Source organism: Lissotriton helveticus, chromosome 3_1 (genome assembly GCF_964261635.1).
Source record: "Lissotriton helveticus chromosome 3_1, aLisHel1.1, whole genome shotgun sequence".
Lineage (NCBI taxonomy): Eukaryota > Metazoa > Chordata > Amphibia > Caudata > Salamandridae > Lissotriton > Lissotriton helveticus.
In genome coordinates this window covers 798,542,995-798,561,754 of record NC_136061.1, presented here as the reverse complement: position 1 = coordinate 798,561,754, position 18,760 = coordinate 798,542,995, and the positions used below count along the sequence as shown (strand labels likewise).

At 44.2% G+C, this 18,760-nt stretch overlaps 1 protein-coding gene across 2 annotated transcripts in view; it reads left to right on the top strand.

Moving 5' to 3' along the window:
• PIK3C2A (phosphatidylinositol-4-phosphate 3-kinase catalytic subunit type 2 alpha) overlaps window positions 1–18,760 on the top strand; it is a 1,158,716-nt gene that overhangs the window by 910,064 nt on the left and 229,892 nt on the right. For both annotated transcript variants that reach the window (XM_078681042.1, XM_078681043.1), the window contains one exon: window positions 6,922–7,078. In XM_078681042.1, coding sequence (XP_078537168.1) covers window positions 6,922–7,078 — 157 coding nt within the window. The remainder of the gene's footprint in view (window positions 1–6,921; window positions 7,079–18,760) is intronic.

The window sequence follows — 18,760 nt, the reverse complement described above, 5'->3', positions numbered from 1 at the left end:
TTGAAGTCGGGTAAGTCTTAGAAACACAAAAAGAATTTGTCCATTTGTTCCTCAGCTTCCCTCTTCCAACCTAGTGCTTCGAGGCCCGCTGCTCCTGGACTTTACCTGCATAGCGCGCGTCCAACTCCGCTGCACATTTTCTGGATTCGGAGTGACTCCTTAGTTGAATGAGTTCTAAGACGCCACTGACTCACTCTGCATGCCTTTGGGCCTCACTGTGCTGAGAGATGCCCCAACTGAGTTGTCACCAGCAGATCTGCCCCTGACACTAGTCAGGCCACAGGTTCCGTCCCAGTATCCGGATTCATGCCGCCATGATGCCATCTTCTACCCTGGCTCCTTCCTACCTGTTGCCATTCGGACGCCACTGGCACCACTCTACAACAAGCTCATCTTAGACTCCGAGTCGGTGCTCTTCGGCATCTATGCCTGCTCCGTCCAGGCACAACCAACCCCTGGACTTACTGCCTCTAGATTGGCCCTTCCTTTCTGAAGGAGAGGAGGAGGAAGGGTTTGGTCCCCTGAAGGAGGACCCTGTGCCTGCTGAAAACTAGTATGAGGAGTTGGATGACATCAGTGGGTTGTATACTTCGACAGATTCTGGCATGTTTTCATCTCTGGGCACTGTTTCTGAGAAGGGGTCATCTTTTGCCACTGTGATGCACAGGGCAGTGGATGTCCTAGACCTCCAGCTGCTAGCAGTTATAGTCAAGACCAGCATCTTGACAGAGGAGCTTCACCCAGGAGTGGGTATGTCTTATCTGTTGGTCTCCTTTAATTAAGCCCTCTCTGACGTTCTCCTGGGAGCCTGGGCCAAACCTTGCACAAGGGCTTCTGTGCACTAGATGATTGCACTATGCCATCGTCCAAGCCCAGGAGACCTAGCCATCCTTTCACATTACCCCATGCCCTGAGAGCCTGATTTTACAGGCCTCAATGGCCAAGTTCAACCCAAATGTGTTCCCTTCCGTTGTACCGGACCAGAAATCCAAGAAGCTGGGCGCCCTTGGACAGTACATTTTCTGTTCCACCAGCCTAGTCTTGTGGGCGGTGAACATTGCATGCATCTTGGCCCAATATTCCCTTGTGTTGTGAGACTCAGTTGTGCAGCTGCTTTCCATGCTTCCAGAAGAGGACCGAGTTATCTTCAACCAAGCCTTAGTGGATGGTTGGGATGCAATGAACTTCACAATACGGTGTGGACTGGATACCACAGACTCCCTAGGCAGAGCCATAGCTTCTACGGTGGCACTGCATCGGCTGCCTGGTTGCGATCCATTGGGTTCTCAGGAGATGTCTAAGTGTTGTTGATCGACACTCCAGGTTACTGCCAGATCTATAAGGCTTTGACCATCTGCCCGGTCCCAACCACAATCCTTTCAACCCTGTCATGGCTGTGGTCAGGACAGGTATAGGCATCCGCAATATCACACATACCTGCCAGTCCAGGAGCCTGCTCAGTCCTTTCATGGGCAGGTTATTGGTACCCAATGAGGATGCAACAGCCAGAACCAGTGTTCTGTCCAGTTTCCACCCCTACAGCTGCTGAAGCCTTCTAAGCCTCTTTAGTGCACCCTCCATCTCATTAGCGGCAGGATCAAGCACTGCCTGCCCCAATGGTCTGCAATTACCTCCATTAACCACATCGCTCCGGCGGCTTTTCCCGCTGTGCGCGGCGGTTTTAAAAAACCCCGCGGTTCATGACGAGCTCAGCTCGTCATGAGCGCACGGCAGGCAGGTTACGCTCATGACGAACTGAGCTCGTCATCAGCCTGGAAGGGGTTAAGTGGATGCTTCAGAGTGTGTGGAATGGGTACGTCCACCCATTAGTGGGAACCCCTCCCTATTTGCCACCTTTCCAAGAATGGCAGACAATCTCTTTTTGCTTTGCCAGGAAGGGCAGGACCTTCTGGCCAAAGGTGCCATTGAGAGGGGCGCCTGCACAAAAAGTAGGTTGTTATTGCTATTCCCACTATTTTCTGGTTCTGAAAAAGGACAGAGGACTTCATCCTATACTAGAGGCGCACCCTCTCACCGCCTGTCTTTGGAAAGAGAAATTCATAATGCTACCCCTGACTAAGGTCTTGTCTTTCCTGGACCCTGGAGACTGGATGGTAGCGTTGGATTTGCGGGACACTTATTTTCACATCCCCGTCCTGCAAGCCCTCAGGCATTATCTGCAGTTAACTGTGGGCCACAAGCATTTTCAGTTCGCTGTGCTCCCCCTCGGCCTCACAAGTGCACCCCTTGTGTTCACAAAAGTGATGCCATGTTTGCAGCTCATCATCAGAGGTCCGGGTTTCTAATCTTTCGCCTACCTTTATGCCCAGGCAGTCATCACGCACCTCCAGACTACTGCAGACTTTTTGTTTGCACTTGTTAGAGTTCACTATCAATCACCCCTGGCGACTGCTCAGATACTCCCTTTCATTGGAGCCATTCTGGATACAGTGCAGTCCCACGTCAATCCTCCGGAGTGAGGAGTCCAGGATGTTAAGGCTATGATCCAGAAGTTTCAGCCTCAGTCCTGCATTTCGGTGAGGCTGACTCTGAGGCAAATGACACAGGATCTGAGAGGCAAAATAACGGCAAAATTGCCAAACATAAGCAGATGAAACGAGAGGTTTGTATTTATCAATTATATCCTTTATTTCATATTCCTTGAAGAACAACAACAACAGCCAACGCGTTTCACCCGTATCTGGGCTTCTACAGGGCATCCAAGAAGACAAACTCCTTGGTCTTATGGCTGTCCCAGTGCGTTATCTTTTTAGAGACCTTGAAGCTGTATGGTTAAGATTTCTTCCACACACCGTAGTTAAAGTTGTAGACACTAAGAGTCTTCAGTGAGGAGCTGTGCGACCTGCTGCCCAATCGAATCCCGCGCTACACTGTCGCCAGAACCGGACACAGTTCAAATTTAACAGTTGCTGATTACTGCTCTCCACTACTAATGTGTGCGCAGAGAAGCCCAGTCGCTCAGCTCCTCACTGAACATCCGACTGGTGGGTCCCGCAAATTGTTCATCATGGCCATGCCGTCCTATTTCTTTCTGACCTCCCCTTCTTCCACCCACATCAAAGCAACTTTCGGAAGACCACTTATCTATTTTCCTGCAGGAAGTTCAGGCTCTTTTGGTGAAAGAAGACATAAAGAGCGTCCGCGTCTCAGAATCTAGATTTTATTTCCTCTGTATCCTAGTGCTGAAAAAGGGTGTAGGCCTTCATCCTATTTTAGATCTCTGACCTCTTAATTTTCTTCCTACAGAAGGACACATTCAAGTTGCTCATGCTGATCCAGGCTCTATCTGACTTGATTTTAGGAGACTGGATTGTGGCTTTATATCTGCATTAAGCCTATTTCCAGGTTCCCATCCTACAGATGCTGCTCTTGCGGTTCAAGGTTAGCCAGGAGTTTATTTAATTTGCCACGCTTTTCTTTAGTCTAACTGGTGCCTCTCGGGTGTTTCCGGAAGTGATGGCGGTGGTTGAAGCATACCTTTTGGAGGTTGGTATACCAATCTTCCCCTAACTCAGTGCCTGACTTTTGAGGACTAACTCCACTTCCAGATGACCTCATTGGTGTTGACTATCAACTTGCCGTAGCCACACCCGACTCCTTTGCAGAGACTCCTTGTCAGTGAAACCATCCTGGATAGTGTTTTATGGGTCTCTCCGTCCGGATGAGCGAGTCCAGGACATTTGGGCTATGTTCCCAATGGCTTGGCCTCAGTTCTGGGTCTCCGTGAGGGTGGGTCTGAGGCTTGGCCTCCTGCATGTCAGTTGTGCCGGATACGATGCGGAGGCTCAGTAGTGGGAATGGGCCTAGAACCTAGGGAACTTTTCAAATTCCATCCAGGTTTCGGAGGACACTGCAAAAGATCTGCTGTGATGGCTGTACAACCGCAATTGGACCAGTGGCAGATCACTCTTCCCAACCTCACCCAGTGCTGACAGTGGTGACTGAAGGACACAACTACTGGGTTGGGTAGGCTGTGTGAGAGAAGTGATGATCAGAGGACCCTGGTCCCCACCAGATAACCATCGCCACATTAGCCTGTTCGAATTAAAAGCCATTCACTTCTCATTGAAAGCCTTCCTACTGTCCATCAATGGGAGGGTGATGCAGGTCGTTACAGACCACACAACCATCATGTGGTATTGGAACAAACAGGGTGGTGTGGGGTCCTCGTTCCTGTATCAGTAGGCCCTGTGCCTCTGGAATTGGCAGGGCATTTTCCTGATCGTACACCACCGGTGGGATCTTTGACATTGGTAGGGTGGACAAACTCTGTTACGTTGCCTAGGAGACCATGAATGACCATTACGCCTGGAGGTGGCTCAGGGCATCTTGCAGCAGTGGCTCGACCTCTTTGTCATTTCCAAGAATTTGGAATTTCAGCACTTTTGTGTGCTAGAGAATGCTGTTGCTTACTGAGACGCAGTCTGCCTACAGTTTAGAACAGGATTCCTCTGTCTTCTGACGCTTCCTCTCCTGCACTGATTTTTATGACGATCAGTAATGACTGTGGCAAAGCCTTTCTCGTGGCCCCAGAATTGGCCAGGAGAATGTTGTTCCCGGACCTCCTGGCATGAGTATCTTCCGTCAGAGCAGCAGGGCAGGGGTATTACACCCGGGTCTGAACATTCTACAGTTCCTTGGCTAGAGACTGAGAAGTAGTAGTTGACTGCATTCAATCTCCCTCCCAAAGCTGTAGATGTCCTCTTTGCTGCCAGGCATGTTTGGAAAGAGTCCACTTACGCATGCTACTGTCGTGGTGTGGTGCCTTTAATACGGACCCATTGCAGGAAAAAATATCAGATGTATTATACTGTTGCAGGCCAAACTGTCAGATGCATTGTTGTTGGTTTGTCTTTGGTCCAGGAAGGACTTGCAGTGGGGACTGTTAAAGATTTTGTCTGCCTTTCCAGCCTTTTCTTTTAATTTACCGGACCAGCTGTACTTATTTATATCACCTGTTGTGGGACAATTGCATAAAAGCATTCTGAACATGTTTCCTATTAAACCCTTCATAATGCCACAGTGGGATCTTAATGTGATCCTTACTTTTATTTTGTGTACCATTTTTAAGCTGATGCACAGCAGCCCTCTTCGCCTCCTGACTCTGAAGACGGCCTTTCTCATTGTGATAACTGCAGCACCCTGTGTGAGGGATCATCCGGATTTTCAGTCCAACCTCGCCACAACCCCCTTCGTCTAGGATAAACTGGTGCTGAGGACTAGAGTCGCCTTTCTACCAAAGTTTGTAATTTACTTTATTGTTGAATAGTTTAAAGAGTAGGCGGGACTTTGTTTGGACCCCGTAAGTGTGCTGAGTATTTGCATTGATCGCACTAAAAACCAGAGGGGAGATAATCTGCTCTTTGGGATAGAGGCAATGGCTCTCTGGAAGTGAAGAAAGGCCAAGCAGTGTAGAAAATAAGTTTAGGATAAAGTCAGGACAAGTGGGGTATTGCTTAATTCTTTGCAAAAAATCCAATTAGACGGTTGCTTTGTTTTTTTTTATCCGATATGACTCTTAGTCGAGTTTTCAGTGTTAAGATCGAGAAAGGTGACAGCCAACACGTGTTTCGCCCCATACATGACCATCTGACCCGGGGCTTCCTCAGGCATGCCGATGGAACAAAAGGACTTGCGCAAGGCAGTACGCCGCTTCAACCAGCACCGACTAACGAGTGTGCTGTACGGGACCATTTAAGGCCTTGAATGTACATATAGCGCTCTGAGGAAGCCCCGGGCCGGATGGGCATGTAGGGGGCGAAACACGTGTTGCAGGTCACCTTTCTCGATCTTAACACTGAAAACTCGACAGAGTCATATCAGATAAAAACGTTTTCCAAGCAACCATCTAATTGGATTTTTTGCAACAAATTAAGACAATACCGACTTGTCCTGACTTTCTCCTAAACTTTGTTTCTAATGGGAAGGGGATCTCCCATTGTCAAGGACAAGTACCTCACCCAGATTTTACTCAATTAAACACGGTTAGTATGGGATTGGGACCTACAACCCCCTCTTTTCCTAAAGAGTGCAGAAAATAACTTAGTCTAGGTGGATAGTCTGCTGCATTATGATCTGCTTTGCGGTAGCCAAGTAGCAACCTCCAGGTGTGCTGAGTGCCCATTCAATGAGGGCTACCACTGTGTTGGCATATGGAGTTGCCTGTCCTGGATATTTGGCAGGCATTAACTTCGGCATCAGTGCACACAATCACAAAGCACTGCTGCCTCAACAGCTAGCTCAGACAGTAGGGGCTTTTCGGCCATTTGGTCCTGCAGAACTTTTTGATCTGAGCCCTTGCACAGACCCACCACCTGAGGATGGTATCTATTCTAAAGGTGATGAATCTGTGATTAAAAGTACACATCAGATGAAAGAGTTACTCACCTTCGGTAATGCTCTTTCTGGTGGGTAATCTAATTCTACTAATTTGCCTGAGAGTACTTTCACACAACCCACCTGTGGGAACAGTCTGACGTTTTGTGATGCAATATGGACTAGGATTGTACCGAGATAGTTTGCATTATCTCCACTGGCAGCATTTAGAAGTTGACAGTATTGGACATCACTCAGTTTTCCATGTATATTATCCGTGCATGATGGTTAGTGGTGATTAGCTCGTGAGGTTATGTAAACTGTAATCATTACAATATAACAGAATACTGCATTAACGTTCCCACAATATAAAAAGTGTATGTTTAATAAAGACTGAAGTTGTGAAGGTATAGTGCTTGGAGGTGGCACTCGAAGTATATTTTATTATGTTTTAATAAGAATCTAGTTACTGCTTTAATAATAGTGATTTAGAAATAGTTTTATGGAATGCATCGAAAGCTTATATGTTAACTGTCATTATACTCCAATCTAATGCCTTGACTTGTTTTGTTTTCTTTGCAACAGGGATCGTGCTCCTTTCGTACTAACTTCAGACATGGCATATGTCATAAATGGTGGTGAAAAACCAACAAGTCGCTTCCAGTTATTTGTGGATCTCTGTTGCCAGGCTTACAATTTGATCAGGAAACACACAAACCTATTTCTTAATCTGCTTTCCTTGGTAATGTGTATTATTTTTTTCTTCATTTTATGTCACTTGCATAGATTTATGAAAGCCATTCATACAGCATATTGGATTCCTTCTTAATCCTGTCTTATTGTGATACTCCTGTTTATAATGGCATACAAATTATAGAACAATGTTTCTTTTTTCTTTGCCAATCATTTAAAAATATTTTTATAATCTTTTAGAAGAATTATTCAATCTGTTATTTATAAAAAAGATACTTTTTCCCATTTCAAGGATATAGCCTTCATGTCTTCCATATAAATCTTCAAAAGTACTGATTCTAGTGTTTCTTCTAAAGCAATACCCATAATCCACACTAATTAGAAGTACAATCTATTTCTATATCCCTAGCATAGCTTGATAGTAAATCAGAAAACAAATGTACCTAGTGGATAGTTATTGTGTATAATTATGCAATACTCAAAGTTGGATGATTTAACTCAATACAACTCTGCAGGCCCTTGATTTAACACAAGTTAATCAAGGGCATGTTCACATACAGAAATAGTTTAGTGACTTGCCATCTCAGGATATGTGCTTGATGAAGAAAATTGCTACCTTCTTTGTTTGCAACAGTAGCACCAAATCTGCATCTCGGAAATTCAACCTTCCCCTTTTATACTTTCGCATGTATGTAGTCATAGTATGTGTCACTTGTAAACCTGCTTCTTTGATAACAAACAAAATACCTCTTTCAGCTGTATGCATATACCTTCACAAGTATAATGTTTAGTTATGTTTTTTTAAACCAGCTGTTGGCATGTTCCTGACTGGTAACTTCAAAGAGCTTTTGGGAGACATACCTGAATGTGGATAAGAGAAGATATTTTTTTTATTAAGTAGCATATCTATAAGAAAGGTGCAAAGAGATATAGCTGCATGGATGGAAAAATAGTTGTCAGAGAATGTGATTACCATTCGCCTTGTATCCTTATTATATTCTGTCTGGGTGTGGCTAAGGCGTGGTAAATATTTAATTTTTCCATGGAATAATTAAGGTAATTGGAGAGATGGGTTGCAACGGTGTTCCCACACGCAAACATTCAGGAATATTCATTTGGTTAGCTTGTTATGTTATGAAATGCATTATGTTGAGTACAGTGCCTCTTGCACATAATAGGTAGGAAGATAGTTTTGTACCTTGGCTCTTTACCAATGCTCTAGCTACAAAAGTCAAAGAAGTTATGGAAACAAAGATTTTTTAACCTTCTTTTCATCAAAAGTAATATAAGCTGTGTTTGTAAGTTATGTATTTGAGTCCTAAAATTATTTGTGTTAAGCATAGAATGTAAGGTGGTGCAAAGAGAAAGGGCATCCTCTTAAGAGTCTGTGATTTCACATGTTAATATACGTCTAGCTATCTTGTCCTAATAAGACGTAGCACATTAATCTAATCTCTTGTCACAAATTTCATTTTGTCATACATTTTCAAACCAATTGGCAAACATTCAGTAGTCTTGTTTGTATGAAAGGTAAGCACACCTTTACAGCTTACATATCCGTTAACAAGCTAGTTAAAAACAGGTGTTGTTAAACAAGCGCACTTGATTGCTTGAGATTATGGAAGTGCTACCACTTGTATATAAAATCAGAAACTTTGTCAGTTTGGTCTTGGGCATTCGTTCTTCTCTTCGTTTAATGCATCATGGCCAGGTCAGAAAATATCTGTGATGTTCACTGAGAAAGAATCATTGCTGGTGATCTGTCTCAATAACTTTGTAAATACATTTCAAAACAATATAAAGTCCATAGTTGCACAGTTATATAAATTATGTGCAAATTTACCCAGGAGTCGGTGTCCCTTAAAATTCAGGCATAGATCATACCGTATATGCTGATATAGATTGCAAAAAGTGCCAAAGCTACGTCCAGTATTTTACAGGTCTCACAATGCAATGCGAAGGCGTTTGGCTGTATTTCTGAAAAACATGTTTGATGAAAATCAAATGATGCGTGTCACCAGAAAAGCCACTTGTCAACCTGGAAGCATGGTGGTAGAGTGTGGTTGTTTGGGCCTGGTCTGGAGTCACAAGATCTGAATGCCTTACAATCATTTATTTCATTGTGAATTAATTTCAGTTCCTCTGGATTCTAAAGAATAAATGTGAGACCATCTACCAACAGCTAAAGCGTAGCCAAATGTGGGTCATACAACTGGGCAGTGATTCAAAACATTTCAGTAAGTTTACAACTCAGTGACTTAGAAAGAAACAACAGGATTTTGTAATGGCCCAGCAAAGTCCAGACTTCAAACTCACTGAAATGCTGGAGCAGTACCTAAAGTGTCTGTGCACAAATGAATGACTTTCAACATCACCATCTTAAGACTTTTTAATTAAAGAAGTGGACAAGCATTCCTGGCAGGCGAAATCTTCACATTAATGGCTCTGAAAGGGGTTCAAAGCATTAGTAAAGCACATGTTGCACTTTTTCGTGCAAGTCTGATGTTTGACAAAAGCAGTGAATCTCATCCTTTAGGTAGCAGTCATCTTAATATAATCATTTGAAGAACAGGCACTTGTAAAAGAGACCCGATATTGGCCATGGTATATTAGCAAAGGCCTTCACTGGCTTAGTGGGGATAATGAGGAACAGCTTCCTTCTGAAGCAGTTGGTATGATTATTTCCACAGGATACCAAAATGACTTCTTCAAAGTGTATTACATCTTTAATTGTCATAGGGCTTGTTCTTTCTAGGGCTTCTCGATTTTGTATCCGGAAGAGGTGTCATCTACTCTAATTGCAACTTACAAGTGACCCTGTGGACTGTCAACCTATACACTCACTGCTTAACCTTTAGTACCTCACTTAAATCTAAGAACTCACCAATGCAAGTTTCACACCCTCTTGTATCCAACAATTCACATGTTCCTATCCTGTCAATTGCAGATGGTATGGGAAAAGGTGATTATACTGGATTAACCACTGCATTAAATACACCTCTTGTTTTCCTGGACTTAAATTGTGCTTCCTCATTAGTCCTGAATTGCTTGATTTACCCCTCACACGCAAACACCATTCAAAAACTGCACTACCAAGCTAGTTGATAACTTTGTGCTAGTCGTTTTGTGTCCCCGTCTCTTTGGCACTTAGCTGTAAACAATATATTGGAATGCCACCTATTTCAGACCTCCATCCAAGGATCTGTCTTTTCAGACGACTAGGCTGCAATGGCTAACCCACGATAACAGTTGAATTCCAAAGTCAACATTCCTATTTGTTATGTAGAATGTTCAAATCAACCCTTCACATTACATTAAGTATATTAGGTGTTCTCTAGAAAATCATTATCTTGGAAGGTGTTTCAGGTTACATTTTAGAATATTAAATGTCACAAATTGCTCCAGTTAATGAAGCTATTCAACTACCCAGGCATGTTTCATGTCCTCACTAGTTATTGTCTGTGTGTGCCAGTTTGCTGAATGAGGCATGTAACCCCAAGGATCACATACTTTGTTACACAGCTCTATCAGACATGGCCCCTTTCTACAAGCAGTCACAGCTGAATTTCAGGACGGGTTAGGTAAACCGGAAATGCTGCTGCATGTGGTCTGGTCTTCTCTCTTCCTCCTGGGTCTCCTTCCTTTGGCATACTAGTCCATTATATGTGGACCTGTATACCAAGCATAGGTTTTGGATGTACACGGTTAACATTTGCTGACAGGTGTGTCTAACACAACTCAAGCCTTTAATGGTGCAGGTCTACATTTGACAGACCTAGGCCTTACCTAGGCTATGTTTCTTATTGGCCAGTGTCCCTCATATGTAGGACCTACCTATCGGACATGTACTATGGCCACATGCAAGTACATATAAGATTTGCAATGCCATTCTATACATAACAAATTCAGCCCAGAGAAGCAGTTATTTGAGTGCATGACAAGGAGCAGACTGTGCCCATGGTTAGTTGACCAGTTGGAAAAGCGTGATTGCCCACCAAGCATGGTCTTCAACCACAAAGAGCCACATTCCTTATTTACAAGATTGGTCCACCAAAGATAGACATGAAATTTTGCTTCAAGATGCTGGGGATCAAGGTTTACACTGTATCTGACAAACATGGATTTATTTTTCTGTAAGAAGACACTACCTACCTTTGGTGGACCGAACTACCAGACATAAACTGCAGCCATTATTCACAATTGCCAGATTGGTCAACCTAAGATAGACCATGGTCACAGATGACTGGCATTTGCAAGTATTGCATATAACCTGCAAACACGAATTCAAGCTGCACAGGATTGAAGTTGACATTTCCTGGATCAGTTCACCAAATAGAACCTGCAACCGATAAAGGCCCAGGGAAATGAGGAGGATCTACTTGAAAGTACATCGTCTATGTTGCTTCTTGAAGTACATTTATTCTGTCAGGTGAAAGATGCCTTGTTTATTGAAATAAGTTTGGTTAAGTGCACAGTCCCGAAGTGTATAAATATAGTTAGTTTCTATGACCATATAGAACTTTAAAAATTTGCTTGAAACTGCGGTAGTAAGATCCTCATGTCTGTTGAATTTAAGATGTGTAGTATCTCTAATGGAAATATGGAAATGTTTTGTTGTGGTTTTGGTTCAGGGAGACCTTCTCCTAATCAGCCATGAAAATGGAATATTATGGTGTAATACATTTTTTCTTCATCAATGAAAAATGTTTGTGGACACTGAATTGTGTGGTGGCATATATTTTGAGGAGTTTTGTAGTCTACAATGCCCAGCTTACCATACTTTTTTTGTGCTTGCATCTGACATGCGCAATGCAGTCTTTCAGAATAATGTTGGTGTATGTTACACTGAAGTATATTGTGGCAATGATGGAACTAATTAATAGTTTATAATATTTGTTAGATGGCAAAAGAAGTCCATTGTGTCTTGGAGGACAGTTGGTCTAAAGTGTTTTTTTATTGAGTCCAGAGATCTTTTTTGTAAGTGTGTATTCCAGAAAGTTACTTAGTTGGATTTTCAGAAATCAAATTCTTCAGTATATCCTTGAAGTTGGTAGGAATTGTTGTAGGCTATTCTCCTTTGAGGGGTCTTAGGCTGTTGTCTTCTGGATGAATCCATGGGGTGTAATCTGTTAATGGAGAGCGGTGCATGCTTCGGCTCTAATGTCAGCAGAGATTTTGAAAGAACCAAGGTCTATTCAATGATCCCGCTACTGGAGTCCCAAGGTTTCCTGTATTTAATCATGTGATTGCTCCCTGATAAGTATTTCACTCACATTTCCGTCATTATTGCCTACTCTGTTTTTCCTCCTGAAAATCATATCTAATTTAAAAATAAATATAAAAATCAATACTGATAAGTATAGTCTATTTGGCAATATCTTGTATTGTTTTAGGGTTTAATTGTTGTAGAGGTGTGAATGATTTGAGGGTCTAAAATTTACAACGGCTTTCTTGAGGTATGTCTTGGAGGCATGTTTGGCTGCCTTATCCAGTGTTAGGGTATCTTTCATAGATTCACATGCCTGAATCATTCCCGTCGTCGGGATGGGAGTCCCCGGTAAATAAACAAACATTAGACATATAGAGTAATAGGCCAAAGGCCTCACATTAGTAACATATCCAGGTCCTTTTGTAATAAGGACCAAACTCTAGAGAGCAACCAATCAGCTGCCACCATCCACTAGAACCTTCCTGGAAGGAGTTCTAGTCCCTCAGATTTTCGTAAGCACAGTGCTATATAGAGGTACCACTGAGAGTACTAGGTGAACTCTTCCAAGTGAGGCGGGTGGGTTGCATGTGAGTCTATGAAAGATACCAATACTGGATAACTTCAGTTACAGGTAAGTAACGCATTTTTTATCCAGCATTGGGGTATTTTTCATAGATTCACATGCCTGAATCAGAGTAGAAAACAATGATAAGCACATTTCCTTTTGCATAAAGAACATAAAGCATTGGTTAACAAATACATATGTATATATCTGCATATATCACAACAGAAAAATGCAAAGCAAAAAGTTGCAAGTCTGTTGGAGGTGGCAACTTTACAGGAGGGAAAGTCCGAAACAGACCTTTAAGGATTTGTTTTATTAATCTGTTTGACCACAGAGAAGGTCCTGTAGAAGATCTTCTGAAACGGGATATTGCTGCCAGGTGAACCTTGATGGAAGCGTGGGCGTGGCCCGAAGTAGCTAAATGAAGGAGGTATGGCAATATCTCTTCTGGAGAGGACGTGAAAGAATGCACTTTAGCCGACTTGCACCAGATACAGAATCTTTTCCATTTAAAAGAGTAAGTCATGTTTGTACTATCCGCTCGAGCGCGAGATAGGACAGCTCTGCATTCCGGAGAAATGTTCAAATCCTGAAATTCATGGAACTCAGGAGCCAGGCCGATAATCTGAGAGATGCTGGGTCCGGGTGTTGGACCTGTCCCTGGTTCATTGTGAGGAGGGATGGAAACGGTGACAACGGAATTGGAGCTTGTAGGGAGAGGAGATGAAGTTCCATGAACCAATGTTGGCAAGGCCATGCTGGAGCTATTAGAATCAGCTTGCAAGGCTCTGGCTTCATCTTCCTGAGGAGCCTGCGAATCAGTGGAATCGGCGGAAAGGCGTAGGCGTTTACGCCGAATGATGCTATTGAAAATGCATTCACCAGAGATCCCTGTTAGGGATGCCAGCTTGTGAAGTGTTGCCATTTGGCGTTCTGTCGCGTGGCAAAGAGATCAAATAAGGGTTCGCCCAACAGAGAGAAGATGCTGTTGAGAGTATCTTGGTTTAACTCCCACTCGTGGCAGGTGGTCTGCATTCTGCTCAGTGAGACTGCCAGCACATTTTCTTTTCTTGGAACATACTCCGCTCGCAGGGAAATCATGTTCTAAAGAGACCAGTTCCAGATTTTCTGAGATTCTCGAGAGAGTGAAAGTAAACAAGTCCCTTCCTGCTTGTTCAGGTAGTGCATTGTTGTAGTGTTGTCCGTTCTGACAAGCACCTGTGAACCTTTTATTCTTGGAAGGAAAGCCAGGAGGGCTTGGTAGACAGCTCTGAGTTCTAGGAGGTTTATGGGCAGTTTTTGCTCGGAAGACGACCACTTCCCGCTGATCTGAAGCTCTTGAAGGAAGGCTTCCCAACCTTCCAGAGACGCATCCGTGGTTATAACCTGAGGGGAGGCTTGAGTACGAAGCATAGGACTCGAGACAGGTTTTGTAGCTGAATCCACCAGTTGAGAGCGCCAACCATCTGAAGAGTCACCTGTATGATGTTGTCAAAGGATCCGCTGGTTTGAATCCACTGTGCAGAGAGCCTCCTGAAGAGGACGCAAGCGGAAACAACAGTATGGAACTAGAAGGATGCAGGAAGACCTCATTCCAAGGGGGGATTTGAATAGGCGCACTGAATGAGACTTTCTTGTGCGCGCGCGTTCTGCCAAACGTCGGAGTTTTTGTTGTCGCTCCTGCAATGGGAAAGCTTCTATCAGGACTGTGTCTAGGAAAGCTCCCAGAAATGTGATCAGGTGAGAAGGCTGTAGAACGGACTTGTCCGGGTTGAGGATAAGGCCTAATCTTCTGAAAAGCAGCAGGCAGGCTTTGGAAGACCTTCTCGCGCTGTCGAAAGAAGTTGCTTTGACGAGCCAGTCGTCTAGATAGGGAAAAAATTTGGTGATGTTGTTGTCTGAGGTATGCAGCCACCGGAGAAAGGCATTTTGTGAAGATGTGTGAGGCTGATTTGAGCCCGAAAGGCATGACCAGGAATTGGTAATGTCTGCCCGCTACAGCGAACCTCAGAAGCTTCTTGTGCCTTCTGTGGATAGGAATATGAAAGTAGGCATCTTGGAGGTCCAAGGATACCATGTAGTAATTCGCATTGAAAAGCTGTAGGACTTCCTGGATAGTGACCATGCAAAATGATTGTTTTTTCCAAGTATTTTTTTAGTCTTATTAGATCTAGGATCGGTCTCCATTTCTTTTCCTTTTTTCCCACTAAGAAGAAACGGGAGTAAAAACCTTTTCCCCTTTGATGGACAGGTACCCGCTCTATAGCACCTTTCTGAAGCATTGATGATATTTCCAGGGGTAAGAGATGCAAATGCTTGTGATTCAAATGTTAGGAGTCGTAGGTGGTAGGGTTTGTACAAATTCCAGAGAATGTCCGAACTGCACCAGCTGATGAACCCAACGATCCGTTGTGATTTGACTCCAATTGTGAAGATAGTGGGAAATGTTTCCTCCCACTCTGGAAGGTGGAAAAGAAACGGAGACTGGCGGTAGAGGGAAGTCATTGACGTCGTGCGGAATCCTTCTGCCGTCCAGCTTTTCCGCGAAAGGAAGACTTGTAGTAAAAAGTCTGCGCTTGTTGTCTCTGCTGAAAATGTGGTCTGTATTGCTGGTTAGAGGAGGAATAAGAAGACCTATATTGTTGGTAACTACCTCTATTAGAGTATTGCCCTCTGCCCTTTGGGCCAAGAGAAGGGGTGCTTTTATATTGAAGTGTACCCAGGGCTCTGGCCATATCCGTATCTTTTTTAATCCCTTGGAGGGCCTCATCAATATGGTTACCAAAAAGAAGGTGTCCGTCATAAGGCATATCAAGGATTTTTGTTTGAATTTCAGGCCGGAATGTCGTAGCCTTAAGCCATCCTTGGCGCCTCAAAACTGCCTCCCCAGTCCTGCCGCCCCAGCCAGTTGGCGGAAATCAGTGGATGCGATGTCCATAGCACAGTCTATAATTTCAGATGCTGATCTTTCACCCTCTAGAAGCAACTTTCTTGCTTCGTTATGAAAATCTTGCGGCAAGGACTCAAAGTATGGTGCAATATCTGACCACATTTGCCTTTTGTAACGTCCCAACAGCGCTAATGAGTTTGACGCTCGCACTGTAAGCGCTGACATAGAGGAAAATCGTTTCCAAATGCTGTCCAAATGTCTGCCCTCTTTATCCGGGGGTGCTGAAAGTGGGGCAGAGGGTTTTTTTGGTCTGCGTTGAGCTGCCTGGGTAATCACCGAATCAGGCTTTGGATGCTCAATGAGGCAGGCTGGAGCATCATCTGGAGCCCTATATTTCTTGTCCAAACGTGGTAGGACTGTGGGAACTGTAGAAGGATTTTACATTATTTTGATGCCTTGATCCCAAATATAGTCTATGATAGGCATAGACATAACACATTTCTTGTAAGGTTCCTTGAAATCATAAAGGAAACCGTCTTGCTGGTGAGAGGGCATTGGCAATTTGAACCGTTGTGCTGCTCTCTCCAGGAGATTATGGAAACCACCTATATCTTGTGGAGGTGAATCCGCCTGAGCAGGCAAAAGCGATGCTGGAAGAGGAATAACATAGTTGTCCCATTCGTCATGGTGTGACTGTGTATCTTGAATCTCACCCTCTTCCTGTTGTTCATCATCATCCGAAGATGGAAGAGGTGGCACCGGAACCTCAATGATAATAGATGGTGGAGGTGGGACTTGTGGCAGCGGCAAGACGGGAGCAGGAGATGGTGCAGAGGTAGGAAACCTTTTCCTGTAGTCAGAGATCGTAAAAAACCATTTGTTGTTGTTGCTGCTGATGACTGTCATCATAATAGTACTCTTGATCCATGTCTTGATCGTCATAGTCAGTCTTCCTGATACTTACCATTAAGTTCAGAAGGACTTCTTGGAGCCCTAAACATACTGTCCTCATCCGAATCCTCATCTTCGTCCAAAAGGTGGGCAGTGGTTGAACCCTACTGGGTGATGTAAGAGATGGTCACAGCATCAGTTTTGTAATTTTATGATGAAAATATGTAATTTTCATTCCGGTCTTAGGTGTCATCGACTAGGCCGTCATCGGTGAGGAATCGTCGATGGTTGTAATAGGCACTACCGTCGACGAGGAACTTCTCGTCATCGACGGTACACTCTTGTCAACATGCGTGTCATCGACAACGAGGCACTCGTTGTCGAGGTCGTCGTCAAGCGAGTCGCCGACAAGGATTTCTTGATAATGATAGTCAACGACAAAGGGGTACGTGCCGTCGACAAAGACGTCGTCGACGAAAGAAATTCAGACGAGACTTAGAGTGGAATCACAACGCTGTCGTTACTACGACCGCGTTGTGATTCTGCATACCACTATCCCGCAAGTCGTAACCACTCCAGTCTGTGTAGAATTTTAATTCCAACACCCCCACCCGCCCCCCTCCCCCCGCAAGTTATTGTTCCAACTTGCGGAGAGATGGTATGTGGAATGCAGGAAAGTTTCAATTCTATTAAGGAGGCGAGGATTAGGCTTTTCTCTCTTCGATTAATTACAAATTATTAGCTCCAGCAGCCTTTTTTTAGAGACACAAACATATGAAAACTATATTTCCCAACGAACATTGGGGAAAATAGAAACAAATGACGTTCATCATAAGACGTCCCATAACTTCCCCCGCGGACGCCCTATCCTCCTTTCTTCGTGCGACCCCATCAAGGTAGTCTGTCAGTTATTCTTGTTTGCCATTCTCCCATCCTAAAGCAAGAAAAACAGACAGGTAAGACCAAGTGACTAGAAAAACCTACGCAGTAGGAAAAAAGATAAACATGATATTTGTAAAAAGACAAATAAAGGTCAATTACAATATCAACATTCCATCACAAAGAACCTATCCTCTTAAACAGCTACTCACCGTACATACGCAGAAATTCTGGGCAGGATCTGATGGGTGGGCTAATCCTCGCCTCCGCGTCCTTAATAGAATTGAAACTTTCCTGCAAGTTAGCTAGGAAATTTTGGAGCCTATGGCAGGAGTGGAGGCTGCAGATTAGGCTAATTTAAAGGTTGTCTGCCACCAAAGATCCCAGTGATACCACTGGTTTTAAGTAGAATCTCTTGAAAGTAGAGTCCGAAGACCAGTCTGTGGCATTCAAAATATCCACCAGCCGCGCTCCCAGGGAAAAAGCTTTGGATGCCATTGCACCCCTCACTGAAGTGGCCCCAAAGCGGGAAGTGCTATGCCAGATTCCTGCATCACCCAGCGTAACCCACCTCGCAATCGTGGGAGACAAAACCGCCTTCTGTGGTTTAGTAACAGCGAAAAACAACTGATTCACGCCCTGTGGACGTATATCTACTGTCATCACCTCATAGGCTTTAAGAGCTCTGACCACACAACTTTGGGATCTAAGGGAAAGCTGGATAAGACACTTGGTTCGTCTAGAAATGTGAAATGTAACTCCTTCCGGGGTGAAGACTTGGCCAGTGTGATCGAGGGCCCTCACACCCGACACCCTGCGACATGAAATCAAACATAGCAACATCGCCAGTTTAGCCGACATCTGCTTTCGTGACAAATACTTATTTGATGGCCCGCTTCGAAAGAGGTTTAGAACCTTGTTCACATCCCATAGCACTGAGTAATGAGTTCCTGGAGGAACAGAAAGCCAGCCCATGATTTAGAGAGCAAAATGGCAGCCTCTTCTAAAAGGCCAGGGACTGTCCAGCGTTGCCTGTAACCCGCCAGACCATCAAACGCAGACCACCCGTAACCAGAAGTTGATGGGGATTCCCCTGATGATCCTTGAGGAGATCTTGACCGAGAGGTAGAGGGATTGGAAAATCCCAGGAAAGTTCCATCAGAGCTGGAAACCAGGCTAGCGACCTCCATACTGGAGTGATCACCACTAGGTCCGCCTGTTGTCTCCTCACCTGGGTTGATAACCGCATAATCATTGTGAATGGGGGAAACGCATAACCTTGCTCCTTGCTCCAATC